This window comes from Chelonoidis abingdonii, chromosome 22 (genome assembly GCF_003597395.2).
Source record: "Chelonoidis abingdonii isolate Lonesome George chromosome 22, CheloAbing_2.0, whole genome shotgun sequence".
Taxonomy (NCBI): Eukaryota; Metazoa; Chordata; order Testudines; family Testudinidae; genus Chelonoidis; species Chelonoidis abingdonii.
Genome location: NC_133790.1, coordinates 14,491,524 through 14,510,568, shown reverse-complemented (window position 1 = coordinate 14,510,568; position 19,045 = coordinate 14,491,524). Strand labels below are relative to the sequence as shown.

Below are 19,045 nucleotides of genomic sequence, written 5' to 3'. Positions count from 1 at the left end.
GCTCCGCTCCGCTCCGCTCCGGAGCCGGCCCGCCGTCCATGCCGCCGCTGCCCGGGCCGGCCCGGCTGCCATGCCTTGAGGCTCCCGGCGGCTCCCATGGCGGTGGCGCGGAAAATCAAAACTTTGTTGACGGTGAACATCCTGGTCTTCGTGGGGATCATCCTCTTCTCCGTGTACTGCCGGCTGCAGGAGCGCTCCCCGGAGCTGGTGCAGATCGTCCGGAGCGCCGACCGCCGGCTCAGGAGCCGCCACGCCAAGGGGCTGGGCGGCCTGAGCGAGCGGGAGTCCATCCTGCAGCGCCTGGACCACCTGGAGGAAGTGGTGTACAACCAGCTCAATGGTGAGCGGCTCCCGGGCGGGCTCAGAGCCTCCCGAGGGCACAGCTGGTCGCCGCCGGCAGATCGGGGAAGCACGTGGGCAGTGGTCCCTGGGGGCCCGCTGGGGAGGGGGAGGACTCCCACATATGCTTAGGGTCAGTATCCCCTGTTGGGTGTGAAGGGAGGTGGAAGTGAACCGAGAGGGAAAGGGAGGTGCTGGTCCAGGAGTAGTTGTGAATTACCTCGTTTTCAGGTCTACAGTTTGCCCCAAACTTTATTGGTCAGATGTCTGAAAAAAATGATTTTAAAGTAAGGGGTGGTTGGGAACTTTGTGTGTGTGCATGTAAACACACGTGCACAGACTTAAATATCGGATTTATTAGCAATCAGTGCATAACCTGGAATCACATTGCCGTGTTTGGTTTCAGCATTTACTTTCAAAACCACCTCTGTTACATTTGTGCCTGTTGTTGATAGTACCATGTGGTTCTTTAATGATACTGGCACTTAAATCTGATAAAATCTTGGGGGAGGAAATAACAAAGCATGCACTTTTTTTTTTTTTTTTTTTTTACTGGGCTCAATTCTGATTCACCAGCCTTGAAAAATCTCATTAGATATACAAATGAGATCATGTTTCATGTTGGATAGAACATGCTAATTGATCAAAGTTACCACAGGACTACTAGTCTTTCATACAGAAACTGGTGCTTGAAAGTCAAGTGCATTGAAATTTGCAAAGATTCATAAACTGCTGAATGTGAAACACTGGGGGATTAAGTATATTATTAAATACATGAGTGCTTTGGACAAGAAGAGAGCGAAGGAATAAATGTTACAGTTACAATATAATGTAACATATGCCTTAAATTTAGTGCCAGATAAAACTTATACGTATTTTTAAATTATAGCAAATGTGCTTGCAATTGGATTGTAAGACTCTTCTTAATTATAACATTGATTTAACAAAGGCTACTGCAGCCCCAAAATGCAGAAAAATTCTAAGGTTAGTGTTAATGTGTATTGCTGCCTCCTCCTCCCCCTATTTTCTGAATGGTGGTATAAATCTAAACAGTTAGACTATTATGGTAATAAGTAATGTACGCAGGCAGGTAATAACATAGCACAGACTGTTCCCTCCTCAGTTCCCTCACATATGCAAGTGTGTGTGTGTGTGTGTATCACATACAAATACACACAAATGAGCATGAGAGAGTTGTGTCTACAGTTGGGTGTTTTACTAACAGCTCAAAGGAGATGTCAAGAATAAGCAAATTTAGGGATAAATCCTGCCTCCAGCTGAACCCCAGCAACAGGGGGACTGGACTGCATGGATCAGTCCACACCCTGTACCCAGCAGAGTGGGCTGTGTGAGGCTCTCTGGGCTCCAGTGCTCAGAGTTGTTTTGAGGAAGAATGGGAAAGAGCAGAGCTTGTTTCTCTGAATATTTCACCCAGGGAAGTGTGGGTGCAGGTGCCATAGGGATGCTGTAGTGGTTGCAGAGCAGTTCTGCTGCTGATCCACGGGTGGTAGGGCAGATTCCTTCTTTCCAAGCCCAAATCCCCAATAGTCCAGTTAATTACGCTATGTACTGGGGATAGGATTTGGCCCCTAGCGCACTGAGTTTTAGGTGACTGCATGCATGAGGTGTGATTCTAGGTGGAATCTTAATACCAGTGAGATCAGTCCTACTTGATAACTTCTCTGGAAGTCAATGGGAGTTCTCAGTGTGCCAGGCATAAAGAACCAGGCAGGCACCACGGCATGTGGTTGCTGTGGGCTTGCATTAAACAGGAAGTTCTTTGTAATTTCTATTGTTTTTGTTGGCAATTTGCCTGGTATGGGGGATCCATTTTTATTATATGCCATTTGGCCAACAAAAAGTCTCTGGGCCTTTGCTAAGTTACATAAGTGAATACTCAGGACAAACTCCACTGAAATCAGTCGAGTTGCCTTGGTATAAGTGCATTCAGAATCAGGCCACCTATGCTGGGTTAGGCTCATGTGTTTTCTCTTTTAACATCATGACTCATTATTTAGCAGGAAACACTTTGCTTTTATACTGTAATTATAAGTAAGTTTGCTTATGAAAGTGTTATGTACTGTCTCAGGGAAAGCCCATGATATTCGATACAGGTTCAAATTGCTCTAGAGCTGTGCAGTTTCATCCTGGTACCCACGACACTATTGCTCTACCTCTGGGTTTCCCAAACTTTGTCATAATATTTGTACTCTCAGGTGAGAGAGAGTTCCCAGGCCTTCTCTAATGTTATCTTTTATTGGAACCAGTGATCCACTGGGGATGCAGACTGTAATCATAAGGGCTCTGATCCTGCATTCCTTGTACGCATTAAATCTCAGAGCCATCAGTGAGTAATGGCAATGCAGGATGGGGACTGGGGTCTGGCCAGCTCATTCATTTTTCCCCTTATTGTTGAGTCATTTCCGCGTTGGTCTCAGCAAATGAAGAACTATCAACTGAGTACTTAGTATTTGGTAAGGAATACCCCAGTATTCCATACTGGGCTCTGATTATGCTTAGTCCTAAACAAAGAAGACCACATTTATGTTTTCCATGGACCTGCCTGAAGCACCAGTCATAGAGAAAAGACCTTCCGCAGGGAGACCAGCTTCATAGTTTGAAACATGCTGGTCAAAAAACCTGTCTCCTCTATTTGTTTCCATTCAGCCAAGAAAATGTTATCATGCTACTTAGAACTCACCTTCTCTAGAAAGAAAAAAAAAAGGGCGGGGGGGACGGGACAGGGAAAGAGTTACATGTGTATCATGTGCCAGCTCAAAACTGTTCAGCTGAAGTCCACAGGCAACAACCATATTAACTTTCAATTCTGAATAAAATGTACCAGTATCCCTTCATCCATGCAGCGCCCACAAAGATGCCTATACTAAAGTTCATATGTGAAAGCCACTGCAAGTAAGTATAATCCTAAGAATTATATATCATGAAACGGGAAGAATTTTTAGAATTGTATGAATAAAAATTGCCACGCATCTCTGTATAAATGTGCAAACGTACAATTGTTTTCGATATACTGATCCTCTGAATTCCCATCGTCTTAGAAAATACGTATTTCTGAAAGCTTCCAGCATACCCAGCTGCTGCTTGCTGCAGAAGTAAGGCAGCAAGGGGGAATCATGTGACTATAGAATTTACTTGATCGGGTTTATATGAATCTCTTAAATTCATGGCTTTCAGAATATTATCTGTAATGAACACTGAACTATTCTAGATACAGGTCATCAATCTGTGTATTATCCTAAATTTGTTCTAATGTTTCTTTTCAGTGAATATGACTTATGTAAAAGTCAACATTAATATTATGGCAGGAATAACAGACAGCAATTTATGAAGTAGAATAATAATTTCTGATCATTCTGTTTTTTATCTTGCAGCAAGATTTAATTGACTAGGTTTTCCCTAATTAGTTCTGCATCTGACTCTGTTGTTAATAACTTACCCTAGAGAGTGAAAAATGTTTAATATCCCTAACTAGTGCATAACCTTTCGTGCCAAAAGCAATTGAAGGGTCAGACTGCAATTTTACTGTAATAGCCTTTTTCCCTTTTCACTGTCTCTTTCCAGAAATACACAACAGTCAATACAGCATGTAATTAGATTTCATTCAATCTGAAAAGATTAAGAGAGTTTTCATCTTCTCATTATGTATGCTCACATCATGCCTTCCTACCCATAGTTTCCTTATTAGACCTCTTTGTCCTATTAGGTTGCAGACATGGAGGTATAATTTTGAATATTCTCTTTAATTCAGCAGATTATCATTCTTTACACATAATAATTTGATTTTGTTCTCTTTGGGAAGATTAAATACAACAGCAATTTCCAGTGTGATAAATGGATCTCAAATTGCATATGTATTGCACGGAGGGAAGAAATGGACATTTCACATAATTGCAGCACGCAGACTTAAAATTATGTAAATAGCAGGTCCTGGACACAGACGACTGATTCATGCAGGCTCTGATTCCTGATTTTAGAGTGTACTGGAAGCAAAGTGATTGCATTTAAAATTCAGTTGGGCAATCTGCATACTTAAGAGATACAGCAGTATTTTTAAAAGGACAGTTTATCCTGTGGAGGTTAGGAACTGGTTGAAAACGAGCGTTTTCAAATTTCCATATGGGTGATAAGGGTTGGAAACAGGCTGCAAATGAATCATTTTAAATGTTCACATCAGATTTGTCAAAAAGAAGCTTTTACAGCTAGAGTCTTTCAGATGAAGGATAATTCCTTTGCAGAAAGTAGAGGCAAAGCCATGTGTACAAGAGGGAGGATTAAGTGTGACCGCTAGCTTTGCATTAATGAAACTGCTCCTTTCAGAGACCAGAGAAAGAGAGTCTTCCATTGTAACTATTTAATTTGATTATCCCGTGATGCTAACACACATCTGATAACATTAACACTTAATTATTCTCAAGAAGCAGCTACTCAGTTTGGGGAACTGCTCTCAGCTGTGCATTTGTCTCATAATATTTAGCGCTCATTCCTGCAGTGCTCCTGGGAGCTTTCAGGACTACAGGACTGGGTGATGTGGAAGCAGGAGGAGAAAGTATCAAAGTAGATTTATTAAAAAAGCTGTGCTGAGTTCATCTGTTAGTCAAATAGCTTAGGATAAATATTTACATATTTCAAGCCAGTTCCTCAAGCTGGTAGAAATCGGCATTGCTCCAGGTCTGGCCTTCATGATGCAAAATAATTGTAGAGGCTCCAGGACTTTGTTCTGATCTCATGTCAGTTTTACCACAGTATAACTCCAGTGACGTCAACTGAGTTACTCTTGATTAGGTTGATGAGCGGAGAATTGAGACCAGACAATGCGTCATGGTTTTTCTAGAGTTTTAGAGCTAAAATCTCCACTGCTTTGGCCCTTGCATAGTCATTTACCTGCACAAAGCTGCGTGCAAAACACAACCCAGTCAAAACGGTAGCATTTGCACCCACTTTTTGTGGTTTTAAATGACAACACAGTGGGGAATTGGACCCTTAAAGTCTCAGGGTGAAATTCTGGCTCCATTGAAGTCAAGGATAAAACTCCCAACTGGGCCAGGATGAGGGGGAAAAACATGAAGAGTGGATTTATGGGTTGGCTCCATAAAAATTCAATTCATTCCTTTTTTTTAATTTATTATTTTTGCCAAATACAGCAAATATACCAAAATACCAGATTGATCATAATACACAAAGTAAATCAAGGGTGTTAGAGTAAAGGGAGGGGAGGGGAAGCCACACATCTGTCTACAGGATCTACATTAATCCTAGACCTCTAAAAAGGCAGCCCAAATTGCTTTGAATTTTGGGGGCATTCCCTTTCTGCAGAATGCCAGTCATTCATTAGCTTCAAGGTCAGTTATATCACTGAGCCACACATCAGTTGTTGGTGGGGATTTCTTTCCATTTTTGCAGGATTAATTGTTTTAGCAACCAAAGCTGCATGTTGGAATCAAGCTGCCTTGTTACCAAGTAATCTCCAGGTATCGGGAGTATATCCAAGAATGAAACTTAGAGGGGGAGAGCGAGGCTCCAACCAGGGGTGAAAGTAACTTAAAGGACTTACTGGTATGCTGGAGTCCTGAGCGCCAGCGTGGCCTCAACCAGAAGAGGCGTGGCCTTTCAAGCTTTAAAAGCCCTGGAGCTCCAGCTGTAGCTGGGAGCCCCAGGGCCTTTAAATCAACCTGGAGCTACCAGCTGCAGAGGTGGCCGGGAGCCCTGGGGTTCAGGGGTGAATTAAAGGGCCTGGGGATCTGGCCACTGCGGAGCTCCGGGTTCTTTAAATCACTGCGGGAGCCTGGCTGCCGTAGCTCCAGCGGGGATTTAAACGGCCCAGGGCTCCCCACAGCAGACGGAGCTCCAGGCCCTTTAAATCACTGCGGGAGCCCGGCTGCCAGAGCTCCGGCGGGAATTTAAAGGGCTTAGGGCTCCCCGCAGTGGCAGGAGCACCGGGCTCTTTAAATCCCCACCCGAGCCTAGCTGCCGGAACTCCAGCAGGGATTTAAAGGGCCTGGGGCTCTCCGCAGCGGCTGGAACCCTGGGCTCTTTAAATCACGGCTGCAGAAACCAGTCCAGTCCAGCATGGCGTATTGGCTCTTGCTGGTACGCTGAACCGGACTGGCTTACTTTCACCTCTGGCTCCAACTTCAATATCAAATTGGTCCTTTGACCCACCTCACACCAGAAATTCTTGATATAGGGGCACTTCCAAAACATATGAGCTAATGTAGCCTGAAGTTAGCATTAATGAGACCCATTACCATTAGCCTATGTGAAAAAGCTGTAGTCTCAGGTCTGTTAGCCTTTTGCTTAAGTCTGTGTGCCAACAGCGTGCCAGTTCTCTTGCCAGATTCCCAGTAATTTTGCTTCAAACAGAATAAAATAAACTCAATCTATTTGGACAGAAGTTTGTTGATTTCATATCTTAGATTGGGTTCTGAGTTTCTCTGGGTCGGAGCAGAAGCATAGTGTACGTCCAAGGCCTTAATATCCTTTGCAAGGGTATCAATTCTGTGTTCCCTCCATTTCTTTTTAAAGGTGGTATAAGAGATGATGCGGGCTCTGGTGAAACCTTTAAAGACTTCCCAAAGTGTGGGAGCTGATGAAGTGGTGGGGGGCATTTTTAAAAAAATCCTAACTCTGGCTGGCTGAAGTTAACAAATGATGTATCAAACAGTAGAGAGTATTTAATCTCTGCATTTTAGTTGAGGGTACATACCCTGAGGGCTTAAAAGACATCTGTTTGGGAGCATGGTCAGATATAAAATAATACCAATCTCACAGTCAGCGGCAAAATTGATCATGTCTTGTGGCACTAAGAAATTCAACTAAGAATATGCTGAGTGAGCTGCGCAGTAGGGTTGGGGTGGGGGACGGACTATAGTCTCTGGCTGTAGAGTCTCCACACATTTTATAGGTCTAAATCAGCCATGTATATATGAAGTACCTGATGAGTATTTGTGTTTTTATATAGAGATGGAGAAGATTTATCAAGAATTGGGTCTAGACTTTTATTAAAGTCTCCAGTTGTTATAATGGCATGTTGACGCATGTCATTTATACTCATAAAAATTATGAAAAACTAGGATCATCCTAGTTTGATTAAAGTATTTAAAGTATCTTACTGCATTGGGCATCTGATATACTAACAGTGGTTTTCTATATTACGTTTTGTTTTGCTTTGTAGCTGGTAAGCAAACATACTCTGACATAAATCATGTTTTATGGCTGACTCATTTGTTTATGACTTTTCTGTCTAACATATAGAAATGGAATCATTTGTACTGTGTAATATTAAAATTAACATTTACAATGGTGCCAAAGAAAAAATAGTTATTTGACTGATGTTATTTCACTGCATTTGAAAAGATGTTCCCTGTTCTGTTCAATTTCTTTGTGAATCTGGTTAGAGTTTGGAAAGTACATAAAGTACCATCATTTTTCTAGTGGAGAGCTAATAGAATTTGGTTTTTTCATCTGTGTCAACTGACTGGCAGATTTAAGGGTTTATACTGACCATAAAACATGGCTGTGATTTAAACCATTAGATTATTGTTGCTTTCTTGTTTTGTTAGTTTGTTTTTAAGTAAATAAAGTAAGTGAAAAATCAAGAGTATTATTTAAAAAATACAGTTTCAGGCACTGAGCACATGGCTGTTCTCCAAGGAAATAATAAGATTTATGAATCTAATGAACAGAAAGGAGTCATTTTTAACAAATCTCCCTTTTATTAATGCCCTCCTCTAACCCCTCTAGTGCACATGCTCTCTTACTATATGTGGCATACTTTTTTGTTTGTGGATTTGCACTTGTTGGTCCCTTCCATCATTTCTTTTAATACTAGTAAACTGGACACACAAAAAAAAGAAAATAATTTAGGGTGCTCTGGGTCACAGGAAGTATGGGAGCCATTGGGAGCAGAGGCACTGGGCTAAGAGAGTTTTAGCCCCATTGACTGAAATGGTCCTCTGAAACACAGGACATTTTAGCTCCTGAGAATGGAAGATCAGACATGAAGATCCTTCCCATTTCTAGGTATCCTGCTCGTAAGAGGTTCAGGATATTTCAGCAAAGTCAATGAAATATGTTAATAATATACTTTTAAAAAATCGGTCTATAACACTTGTTCTTTAAGGCTCCAGTTCATCAGAGCCCTTTAACATGTGCATATCTTTACAGGCATACTCAAGTCTGTTGTTTTTCAGGCCGTGAATTTAGCAATGCATGTAAGCACATGCTTACTTTAAAACACATGTTTTTAAGTCCATCCCCCATTCAGCAAAACACTTAGGTGCATGCTTAAGTCCCATTGCCTTAAAGTTAAGCATGTGTTTAAAGGCTTTCCTGAACTGGGGCCTAGCTGAATAGTAGTAAAAATCAATGAGGTCTCACCCAAAGACCATTGAGGTCAATGGAAGGCCTCTCATTGATTACAGAGGATACTGGATGGGCACCAATGGGCTGGTCTACACTAGGGGAGGGGATTGATCTAAGATACGCAACTTCAGCTACGTGAATAATGTAGGTGAAGTCGAAGTATCTTAGATCGAGTTACCTACCGTCCTCATGGCGCGGGATCGGTGTCCGCGGCTCCCCCTGTCGACTCCGCTACCGCCGTTCGCATTGGTGGAGTTCCGGAGTCGACAGGAGCACGATTGGGGATCGATATATCGCGTCTAGATGAGACGCGATATATCGATCCCCGAGAAATTGATTGCTACCCGCTGATACGGCTGGTAGTGAAGACATACCCTAAGTAAGCTATCAGTTCCACTCATAAGGAGCATGTGAGTGCAGCTTCTGTCTGTTGGAGAATGGGACTGCTACTGGTTTGAATGGTTCTTTCAGAGCTTTCATACTGTAGATTACGCTCTTAAGATTAATGAAAGAGGAGAAAACATAATTTAGTAACTTTGTTAAGACAGTAGGGAAGGCAAGGATCTTCAATGTACTTCCAAAATATTTATCTCACTTTGCAAGAGATCACAGAATCATCTGGCAATATGCTCCTAGGTACTGTGAATCAAATTGTCACAGCGGGTGCCACAAAGAAATCCTGCCTGTGTGTTTGGTAAGTCTCTTGTAAATTTAAAACCTTGAACTGGATTACCTCAAACAGTCACCGTAGCATGTCCCCACAGGGGTATGTGACAAAGTGGGGAAGGGTGATATAACCAGATCTACCCAGGGCAGGTGACGAAGGGACAGGTGAAAACACCAATTTACCCCATGACATCCTTTGGAAAAATAGCTTATGAAGCTACATCAAAAGCATTGAAAATTAAAGTTGTCATGGGTTACAGGCAGTAACTTAAATGTAATGACTGTCAGTGGATAGCCCAGTCCAAGTATACACAGCTCCTGGAGGCTTGTAGCTCAACAGAAGTAAAGTCCTACTCATATATTGATGACTCTTGTCATCTTTTCTCACTCCACAGCCAAGGTGCCATGGAAATGACCATGCACGTATGTGATACTGCAGTAGGTGGAAATGTGATTTCGTTGTAAACAGATGTGTGGCCATTTCTGTCATGTGATGGTTTGGGTTTTCGTGGCAGTCATGTGGTACATTTTTGACCATTCCTAGTGCTCCTTCTGATGCTCAGATTTCAGAGGGGATTCAGTGATCTGTTACAATGCAACCTTGTATTCCAACAGCTCAGCATCCTTTAAACTGGTAATGTACAGCCCATAGGCCAGGTTCTGTCCTGAACTACAAGTCACTTGGCTCAGGGGTAAGGAAGGTGTCATCCGGGAGTAGGTTCTGTAGTTCTCAAGCTGCCCTGGCTTCCCCGACTGAAGGGGGCTAGGGACCTTAGGGAGCCCCCACTGTGATTGCTTTAGGGGAGATCTACTCCACCTCTACCACTCTTCCTCCCCTGATACAGCCCCTGTACCAAGGAAGGGGAAACTGGAGCAGGAGCTGGCTCTACTGGCTTTCCCACCACAAGAATTTTTCAACTGATCAGTCTGCATCCTGTGTGCACCACTCAGACAGCACTAAGGGAGTGAAATGAGCTAAACATCTGGCCTCATAAAAATTAGTCAACCTGTTAGTCCATCTTGTCCATTCCCTTACTTGTGCAGAAATATCTGCTACAGCCCTTTCAGGATCTAATATAAATCAAGCAATGTGGGGGTTTCTGCTGCTTTTCTTGGGAGACCGTTCCCCAGTCGGGCAGACTTCATTTTTAGGAAATGATTTTTATGCCAGCTTAACGACACTTTTTTTTTTCAATTTCATTTCATTACCCCCATTAACCCATGTAGGCAGTTGGACCTTTCAAGAACCTAGCAAACTCATGGATAATCCTAAATAATCTTACCTTAGTTTTTACTCTGGAGCAGTGGCACAGAGGGTTAATGGTCCTCTGAAATAGAGGAGATCAAGGATAATGTTGCCATTACAGGCTGATTTATAAATCACACAGGGACTTTCTTACGTTGATCTAGTCATATGGTTTATTATGTTCTAAAACAATGTATTTCAAAGTCTGTGATCCTTACTTAGGGCTGAATTCAGCCTGAGTATGTGTGTGTACAAATCCCACAGACTTTAGTGGAAGATGGCAGGTGGTATTTGAGGGCAAAACTTTCTTTCCCCATTTGGCACACAATTTAAGTGTTTAGGGAACTTGTGCTTATTGTTTTGTCCTCTTTTTTTTCCTGGTGATTGCATTAGTACCGTATTGCAGCTGATTTAGTTGACTCAGGATTCAGAAAAGCCTTTGCAGTGGTTCTGTTCCTTACATTAGATCCCCCAGCCTCATTTCAGTTCCGAATGATTGGTTTGGTTTGGTTTTTCTTTTTGTAATTTGTACATCCTCTAGCTGAGAAGCATATTGAGTGAGGCTAGTTGCAGAATTCAGTCTGATCATTGTAGATTTTGTCGTTCAGATTCTGGAAGTAAAAAGATGAAATTAATGAATTGCCTGAGGAAAAGGTACACCTGCTCATTGACTGCCACTGGATTAAGCTACTCAAGTGTCTTACTTGTCCATCCTTGCTAACTGGTATTGTGCCTTGGATGATGTGGGTGAGGGAGACAGTTTCTATCTCTACTTCATCAGGATGATTGAGATTAGGGTGACCAGATAGCAAGTGTAAAAAATCAGGACAGGAGTGAAGGGTAATAGGAATCTATATAAGAAAAAGACCCAAATATCGGGACTGTCCCTATAAAATCGGGACATCTGGTCACCCTAATTGAGATAGTTGAGAGGCATTCTTGCTGCCAGACATTAGGGCTGAACTTGTGAGGACTGGTGGCTGGCCATTCTCCTGTTAGTCTCCCTGTTCTGTCAGTTAGAAATCATCAGCACAAATAATCACACCTATGTAGCCAGAAAGTCGCTGTCCTGGATTCTCTCCTGCACTTGAGATATGCTTGGGGTATCAGGGAGCCAGTCATGCCTCCTGCTGCATTTGCTTCAGCCCCATCTGCATAAATTAGAGCAGCCTCTTAGAGGCTTATGTGAACTGGCTATGGTTCTTATGGGACCTTATACCATTTGTAAACTGGTATAATGCAGGTACACTCCATCCTACCCCCAGCACAGCCCTAACACCACTCAAACCACCCCCTAGGCCAGGATGTGTATGTGAAGAGGGCAGTTGGTGTCAGAGTCATCTATATCCCTTCACCTCGGCTGAGCTTCCCTTCACTGGGAGAAATCTTAGCTGGACAGTTTGGGCCAGATTCTACCACTTGAGTAACAAAAAGTGGCCAGCACCAAGGGAGAAAAATCTGGGCCTCTGTGCACAAGAAAAAGCTATAGAACAGAATTGTGGAGGGCTTATATAAATAATCCAGCTGGCTTCAAAGGGACTATGTGTTCACTATTATAAGGGCACCAGTCTAGCCCACAGCGTACAAGGGGGTAATTAAAACCCAGATTGCTGCAGAGTGGCACCTTTTGACTGTTAGATTACAAGTGGTGCAGTAGTTTGTCACCAGCCCCAACTGTGCTTTAACATATGATAAGTGGATCATGGATGAAAATAGATCCTAGCAGGTATTTTTCAGCTCTTACTTATCTATCTTGCGTAGGGTCCCATAAATATTCATATAATGTGAGCACACGTATTATGTATGGAGATTTATCAAATGCTCTGTTAGTCTCCATAAGGACACACACACATATATAAAAATTCCCCTCTCACCCCTATGGGTGGTATGTGTCTTCCTCAACCTCGGGTCCTCTACCAGAGGCCTGGGAGTTTGAGGGTTCTGCGCAGTATCTTAGCTGTTCCTAGCCTGCGCTCTTCTGGACAGAGAGTCTGATGTTTGTTTCCTGAGATCGTTGGAGCCACTCGACCAGCTTAGGAGTCCACAGCCCCCGAGTGCTCTCACCACGACTGGGACCACTTTGCCCTTCACTTTCCACACCTTTCTGTTCTTCTCTTTCTAATACAAGGCCCTGGTACTTCTCCAGCTATTCATTTCCCTTTCTCTCGATGTTGCTTCACTTGGCACTGCTATATCTATCCCCCACGCTGGTTTCAGGTTGCCATGCCCTGCAAACATTCCCAGCTCTCAAGTCCGGGGTGGTAGTCAGTCTCTTGGTACTGACAATATGTTATTTAGTTTGTTCCAGGGGGGTTGCGAAGATATAGCCGTTATGTTGGACAGAGGAAAAAAGTGAAGTGCGAAGAGGAGAACTTAGAAAGCAAACCCATTCTGCCCCCTCTTTCCCCCAATTCCTGTCTCATATTGTTGTCATCAACACGAATTGCATGGACAATATAGAGCAGGGTCAGCAGCCTTTCGGAAGTGATTTGCGAGTCTTCATTTATTCACTCTAATTTAAGGTCTCGCGTCCAGTATACATTTTAATGTTTTTAGAGGTCCTTTTCTATAAGTCTAATATATTTAATTTATATAATATATTTTATAATATATATAGAATATATAAGTCTATAATAAGAATTAACTATTGTATGTAGAATAAGTAAGATTTTTAAATGTTAAGAGCTTCATTTAAAATTAAATTAAAATGCAAGAGCCTCCTCCCCCCCCCCCCCCCGGACCGGTTACCAGGACCTGGGCAGTGTGAGTGCCACTGAAAATCAGCTCGCATGCTGCCTTCGGCACACGTGCCATAGGTTGCCTACCCCTGATATAGAGGTATCATCGTTTGTACAATATTGCTTGATGGCTTTTTTCAGATCAGCTTTAACAGATGTTTTATTTACTGGTTGTTTTTGTGCCCCGGGGAAATGTCCCAAATTCTCACTTCTCTCGTGCTATTGAAGTCAATGGCCCAAATTCATCCCTGGTGTCATTGCAATGCTTTCCAGTGATGAATTTGGCCAAAGGAAACTATTTCCAGCAATAGGGTGATCAAGATATGGCCAGCTACGCTGTTGTATGAACAATATGGAGGAGTAGTACCTTCTGATCTTCCCAGGCATTAGTTACAGTAAGATGGGGAACAGGATCATTTCATTTGAGGGTCCATGACCTTTGAATGATCGACCTCTTAATATAGAACCCTATCCAAATATTGTACTCACGTTTATTATTATTACTGTAGTATCTGAACTCCTCACAGTCTTTCATGGATTTATGCTCACAACACTGCGGTGCAGTGGACTGTGGTATTATCTCTATTTTTCAAATGGGAACTGAGGCCCAGAGAAACAAAGTAACTTGCCCAAGGTTACGCAGTAAGTCTGTGGTGGAGCAGGGACTTGAATCCAGATCCCTTGTGTTAATGCTCTAACCACCAGACGATCCTTATTTTCATGCAGGAAATAGGTGCTCTTTGCAGAGGAGCTTAATTTTCTTCAGTGGTATCCGCCCAGAAAGCAGGAAATCCCCCCTGCATTCTCAGCAAGAATAAAAAAGTTTGTGTTTTGTTTAGTTTTTGTGGGCTTTTTTTTTTTTTTGGTAGGGTGATAAGGGTTAATTGGTTGTTTTTAACTGGATTCTTTTATGCAGTTTTTTTGTATTTTATTTGGCAGGGAGGCGTTGTTGCCCTTTTATAAATTGAATTAATTTTTCTATAGCTCCCAGATGCCTCTAGGAAATGTTTTAATAAATACAAATTTTTTTTTATTGTATTAACTCATTTTCCAACCGGCTTTGTGTTGTAGAAAAGATTGGCAGTCTTTTTCCCCCCATGTATACCAAACTGAAAGCAGTGATAAGACTAAATATATTCCTTGATTGAAATAGAATTGTATAACCCAAAGGTTAGTTTTCCTTGGGATTAAAATTTGTTGTCACATATAGGTTTCTTGTTGGAGATTCCTAGCCAGCTAGCCAAATGAAGAATGAGGCTATTGATAGCCATGCAGTTTTGCATCTCCAGAGAAATTCAATGCTATTAGCGGCTACTTTACTACCAACATAAGCCAGCTGAGTAAAAAGAGTTTGACTCCCGATGTGTTGATATCGGCAAACAGACTGGGTTTACATGTTTCTATAAAATTGATCAGGGAGGTAGACCCTATACACGTGTAAGAAGACAGTTCCTTCCCCAAAGAGCTGACAGTTCTAGCATGTGATTAGGTGTAGGTGGGTACAACAAGCAGATGAGAATGGAGCATGAGGTAATACAGGATGTTTAATACAACAAGCAGCAGTCATGACACACAACTGCTTAGCCATTGAATTATTTAATGCCTACAAAACACTCAACAATGAGTAAGTTAGATGAGAAAGGAAGGCTGGTCCAGTGGTTTGGGTGCTAGCTTGGATCTTTTATTTCTCAGCTCTGCCATGAACTTCCTGTGTCACTTTGGACTAGTCATATAGTGTCTCTGTGCTTCAGTTCCCCAGATATAAAATGAGGAAGACAGCACTTCTTTATTTCCTGTAGATGTTAGGAGGATAGATATCGTAAATGATCATTAGGTGCTCAGATACTACAGTAGTAGCATCTATATAAATACCTAAGATAAGAGAAAAATGCGCGGAGTCCATTACCTTATTACCTGCTGTTACTGTTACAAAACAAATGGAGAAGGGGTTGAGGTATTCTCCTATTGTTTCCCATCCTATGCTAGGTTTGTAAGCTCTTTGGGGCACAGAATGTAAAAACATAAGAACAGCCATACTGAGTCAGACCTAAGATCCATCTAGCTCAGTATCCTGTCTTCTGACGGTGGCCAGTGCAGGTGCCCCAGAAGGAATGAACAGAACAGGTAGTCATCAAAAGATCCATCCCGTTGCCCATTCCCACCTTTTAGCAAACAGAGGCTAGGGACACCATCCCTGCCCATCCTGGCTAATAGCCACTGATGGACCTATCCGCCATGAACTTATCTAGTTCTTTTTTGAACCTCGTTATAGTCAAATGTCTTTCATTTGACTATATCTGTGCAGAATGGAATGGAGCCTTGATTCATCTCTAAGGTTCTGTAGGTGCTACCATCATATAAATGAATCCAAAGTTGTAAAGAACAAGTCAGAAAGTGTAGCCCCTTCCAAACCTTGGTCAGAGAGCATAGTGCCATCATTCAGTTTTGGTGAATGCCTATAGGTAGGAGTTAGTTTTAAGTGATCTTTGGAACTAAAAAGAAATATCTCCAGTGTGCATTTGTGACATAGCCTGCTAGAGCTTTTCATCATTACAAAAGGCATGTTTAGAATCAAAAATAAATACATCTGACAAAGTCAGTGCAGTTATAAGTTCAATTTCCTTTAAGATATGTGTCGCTGTAAGCATAGCATTTTTTTAAACCTTTCATTCTCCCTTAGTGTTTACTTAAGGCTGGGTTAGATCTAAAACAGCTCTGTAGAAGAGTAGCAGTGGTGGATTAACCACTAGGCCAATGGGACCCATGCCCAGGGGCCCCGGCCAAGTGGGGCACCCCTGTGCCCCGACCCACTCCACCCACCTGGTGCTCCTGTCGGGGAGCGGGGAAAGCTCCCATACCCTGACCCCGCTACCCCAAAGGATGCCAGGTGGTGGGGGAGCAGGGCAAGTCCCTGTGCTCCAATCTAATTTCCCTGGAACGAGTGCTGGGAGGGGGTTAGACTGCAGGCAGAAGGGGTGGGAAGGGGCCCCCATTTGCTCTGGCTCAAGGCCCCACAAAACCCTAATCTGTCTTTGAAGAGTAGAGAAGGGAATAGTAAGACCTTCCACCTCATGTGTGACTGCATTCGGACTCCCTGGATTGAGGCTGTTCACACGGGCAAGACAGGAGCTCCATACCTGATACTCCCACCCATGGGAGCGTATTGCATGGAATCCTCATTTATACAAAAGTGATGCAATGAAAAACTTGGAATGCACACGGCCAGATTCTGATCTAAGTCCCTCCAGTTTTATACTGGGGTAACTATTGTCTTCAGTGGAGTTATTTTGTAGCTGATCCCCAACACTGCAATAGCTCCATCTACCTGAATTAGTTTTCATCCAACAGAGAACTGATTCCCAAAGTGAGGTAGCTTCGGTGAGTCCTAGCAGGTGTTATTAGTCAATAGAGTTACCATGTGAAATCTCTCGGTATCTCACCTGTCATTAGGGTTGAGACTTTGTTCCCTCCTCACTGCTACTTTTTTTTTTTAAAGCCCACATAACCATTAACGATTTATGGGCATGTTTGAAGACATAAGGTTATTTTTTTCTTTTGATCACACTGAATCTGAGCTGCTTATTAATCTGATTCTCTGTCTCCCTTTTTTCTATCAAAGCATTCAGAAGTACATAAAATAGGGTTTAAAACTGCTGTTCATGTAATTAGAAGAGCAAACAGAAGGTAAGCAAAGATTGAAGAAAAGCTTCCATCAGCGAACAAAGATACAAGACTAGCTTTGAAGCTGGGACAGTGCCACCCATTGCAATGCCAACATCCTACAGGCATACACTGCATCAGAATGAAAACAATGGGACTGGCAAAGACGGTGTGGTTAGGAGCTATTCCTTCATTCCAATGGGCATTTCTGCATATGTTACACTATTAGTATTTAGGCATCTTTCCCCTTAAATCCTACTGAGAGGGAATTGCAAAACAAATTGTGCTAATGTGAAGACATACTGGAGGTCATGGAAGAATGAGAGAAGGGAAATATTTTGTGTAATTACTTTAATAATAGACAAAGTACATAAAGGAATATTAAGTCACTTCAGTGCTGGTCTTCCCAGAACAGGCTAATTAGATGTAAAGGGGCAGATTCTGCTCTCATAGATGGGCATAAATTAGGTTACTCCACTTCTGTGCCTGAGTATCTGAGAACAGAATCTGGCTAATCCAGATGATGTTGCTGTATTGTAGAACATAATTCATCCCATTGTACTCTGATGTATGACCTAACTCTGTATAGTAATGTAGAAAATTAAATGTCAGGGGGAAAAGTGCTATCATTTGGGCATTTATTATTTAATCTTTGTCATTATGCTAACAGAAAATCCCTCCCTCTAGTCCTTTTTGTTGTGACAGTACTACGCTGTGACCTTTATATGCTAATTAAAAGCGCCTAGGGCCTGCGGTTGGGAAGCTGGTAGAAAAAGAGGCAGACAGTTTTCAGAAGCAGTTCTATGTACTCTGAGTTGACTCATTGACAAGTTCCTTGATTTTACTTCATGAGCTGCTGATGGATGTAGAAATGTGGATGCATGCTGCATTTCTGCTTGCAGACTGTGAGAGGAGGATGCGGGGGGGGAAGCGGGATAAGTAAGTATAACAGAGAAGGGACTAATTATCTTCCAGGGGAAGCAGGAAGAGGGTCTGGCCCAATTGTTGGAAAGGGAGGATCCCCCAGCTGGGCTCATTAAAATGGATATATAAACAGGAAGGGGGGATTGCCTGAAGCATTTGTGAGGGTAAGAAAGGTGTTGTCCTTCTATCCCATGGAGGTAATAGGCCCAGGAAACATGAAGATGATGAAGCCTTGTTGCTTAATCACACGAGTGAGATATGTTGTTCCCTCTCCCCTCTCAGCACAGAGAGGTACTAAGGCCAGGAGATTTTCAGACCATCCCTGACCAGGTGACATGAGCCCCTGGAGAAGGATCACCTTCCTCACACTGGAGGAATGTACAACTCACTAGAGCAGTGGTGGGCAACTTGCGGCCTGTGCCACTTCCCACAGGTCCCATTGGCTGGAAATGGCGAACCAAGGCCATTTGGAGCTGCAGGCGGCTTTGTCTGTGGAAGGTCAATGTAAACAAACTGTCTCACGGCCCATCAGTGGAATACCCTGCAGGCTTAGAGTTAAGACGGTTTTCCCTTTGTTTTGGCTTCCTTTGGCTAAGGTGAGCCTGCTTGTATTTGGGACCAAGCTGAGAAAAAGCATTGATACTGGAAGCTGGTTAGTGAAGGAAGCTTCCTGCTTAGAGGCCATTGGCTCCACAATGTCGTTTTTTTTCCTGAAAGAGCTACAGCCATCCCAGTTTTCACCGAGGGACAGAATCCTTTACCTTAACACAGGGCAGCATGGTGCCTCCATTGCACTGCACATCCACGAGGTGGGTTGGAGGACAGTCAAACCACCTCTCCTGCTGTGGTGCTCTGCTGGGCCACCTGCTAGTGCAGTCATCTCTGTTGCTTGCATCAGGGCTTCTCCCTTGTTGTTCCCCAGCACCAGTTGTTGAACCTGCCTGTGCCCTGGGAAGGTGTATTTGTCTTGTTCATAGCCAGTGATTGCATACTGGCTCTTTGTGGGTGGATGGCATTGCCCCACAGAATGGGTGAAGGACTTACTACTGCTGCCATCAAAGGGAATTGTCCTTGAACACAAATGGTAGAG

General features: G+C 42.9%; 1 protein-coding gene across 1 annotated transcript in view; it reads left to right on the top strand.

Annotated features, from left to right (window-relative positions):
- Positions 1-47: 47 nt before the first annotated feature.
- Positions 48-19,045, top strand: part of GALNT9 (polypeptide N-acetylgalactosaminyltransferase 9) — a 211,410-nt gene continuing 192,412 nt past the window's right edge. The window contains exon 1 of the mRNA XM_075059844.1: positions 48-340. Within this exon, the coding sequence (XP_074915945.1) occupies positions 97-340 (244 nt within the window). The 5' untranslated portion in view covers positions 48-96. The remainder of the gene's footprint in view (positions 341-19,045) is intronic.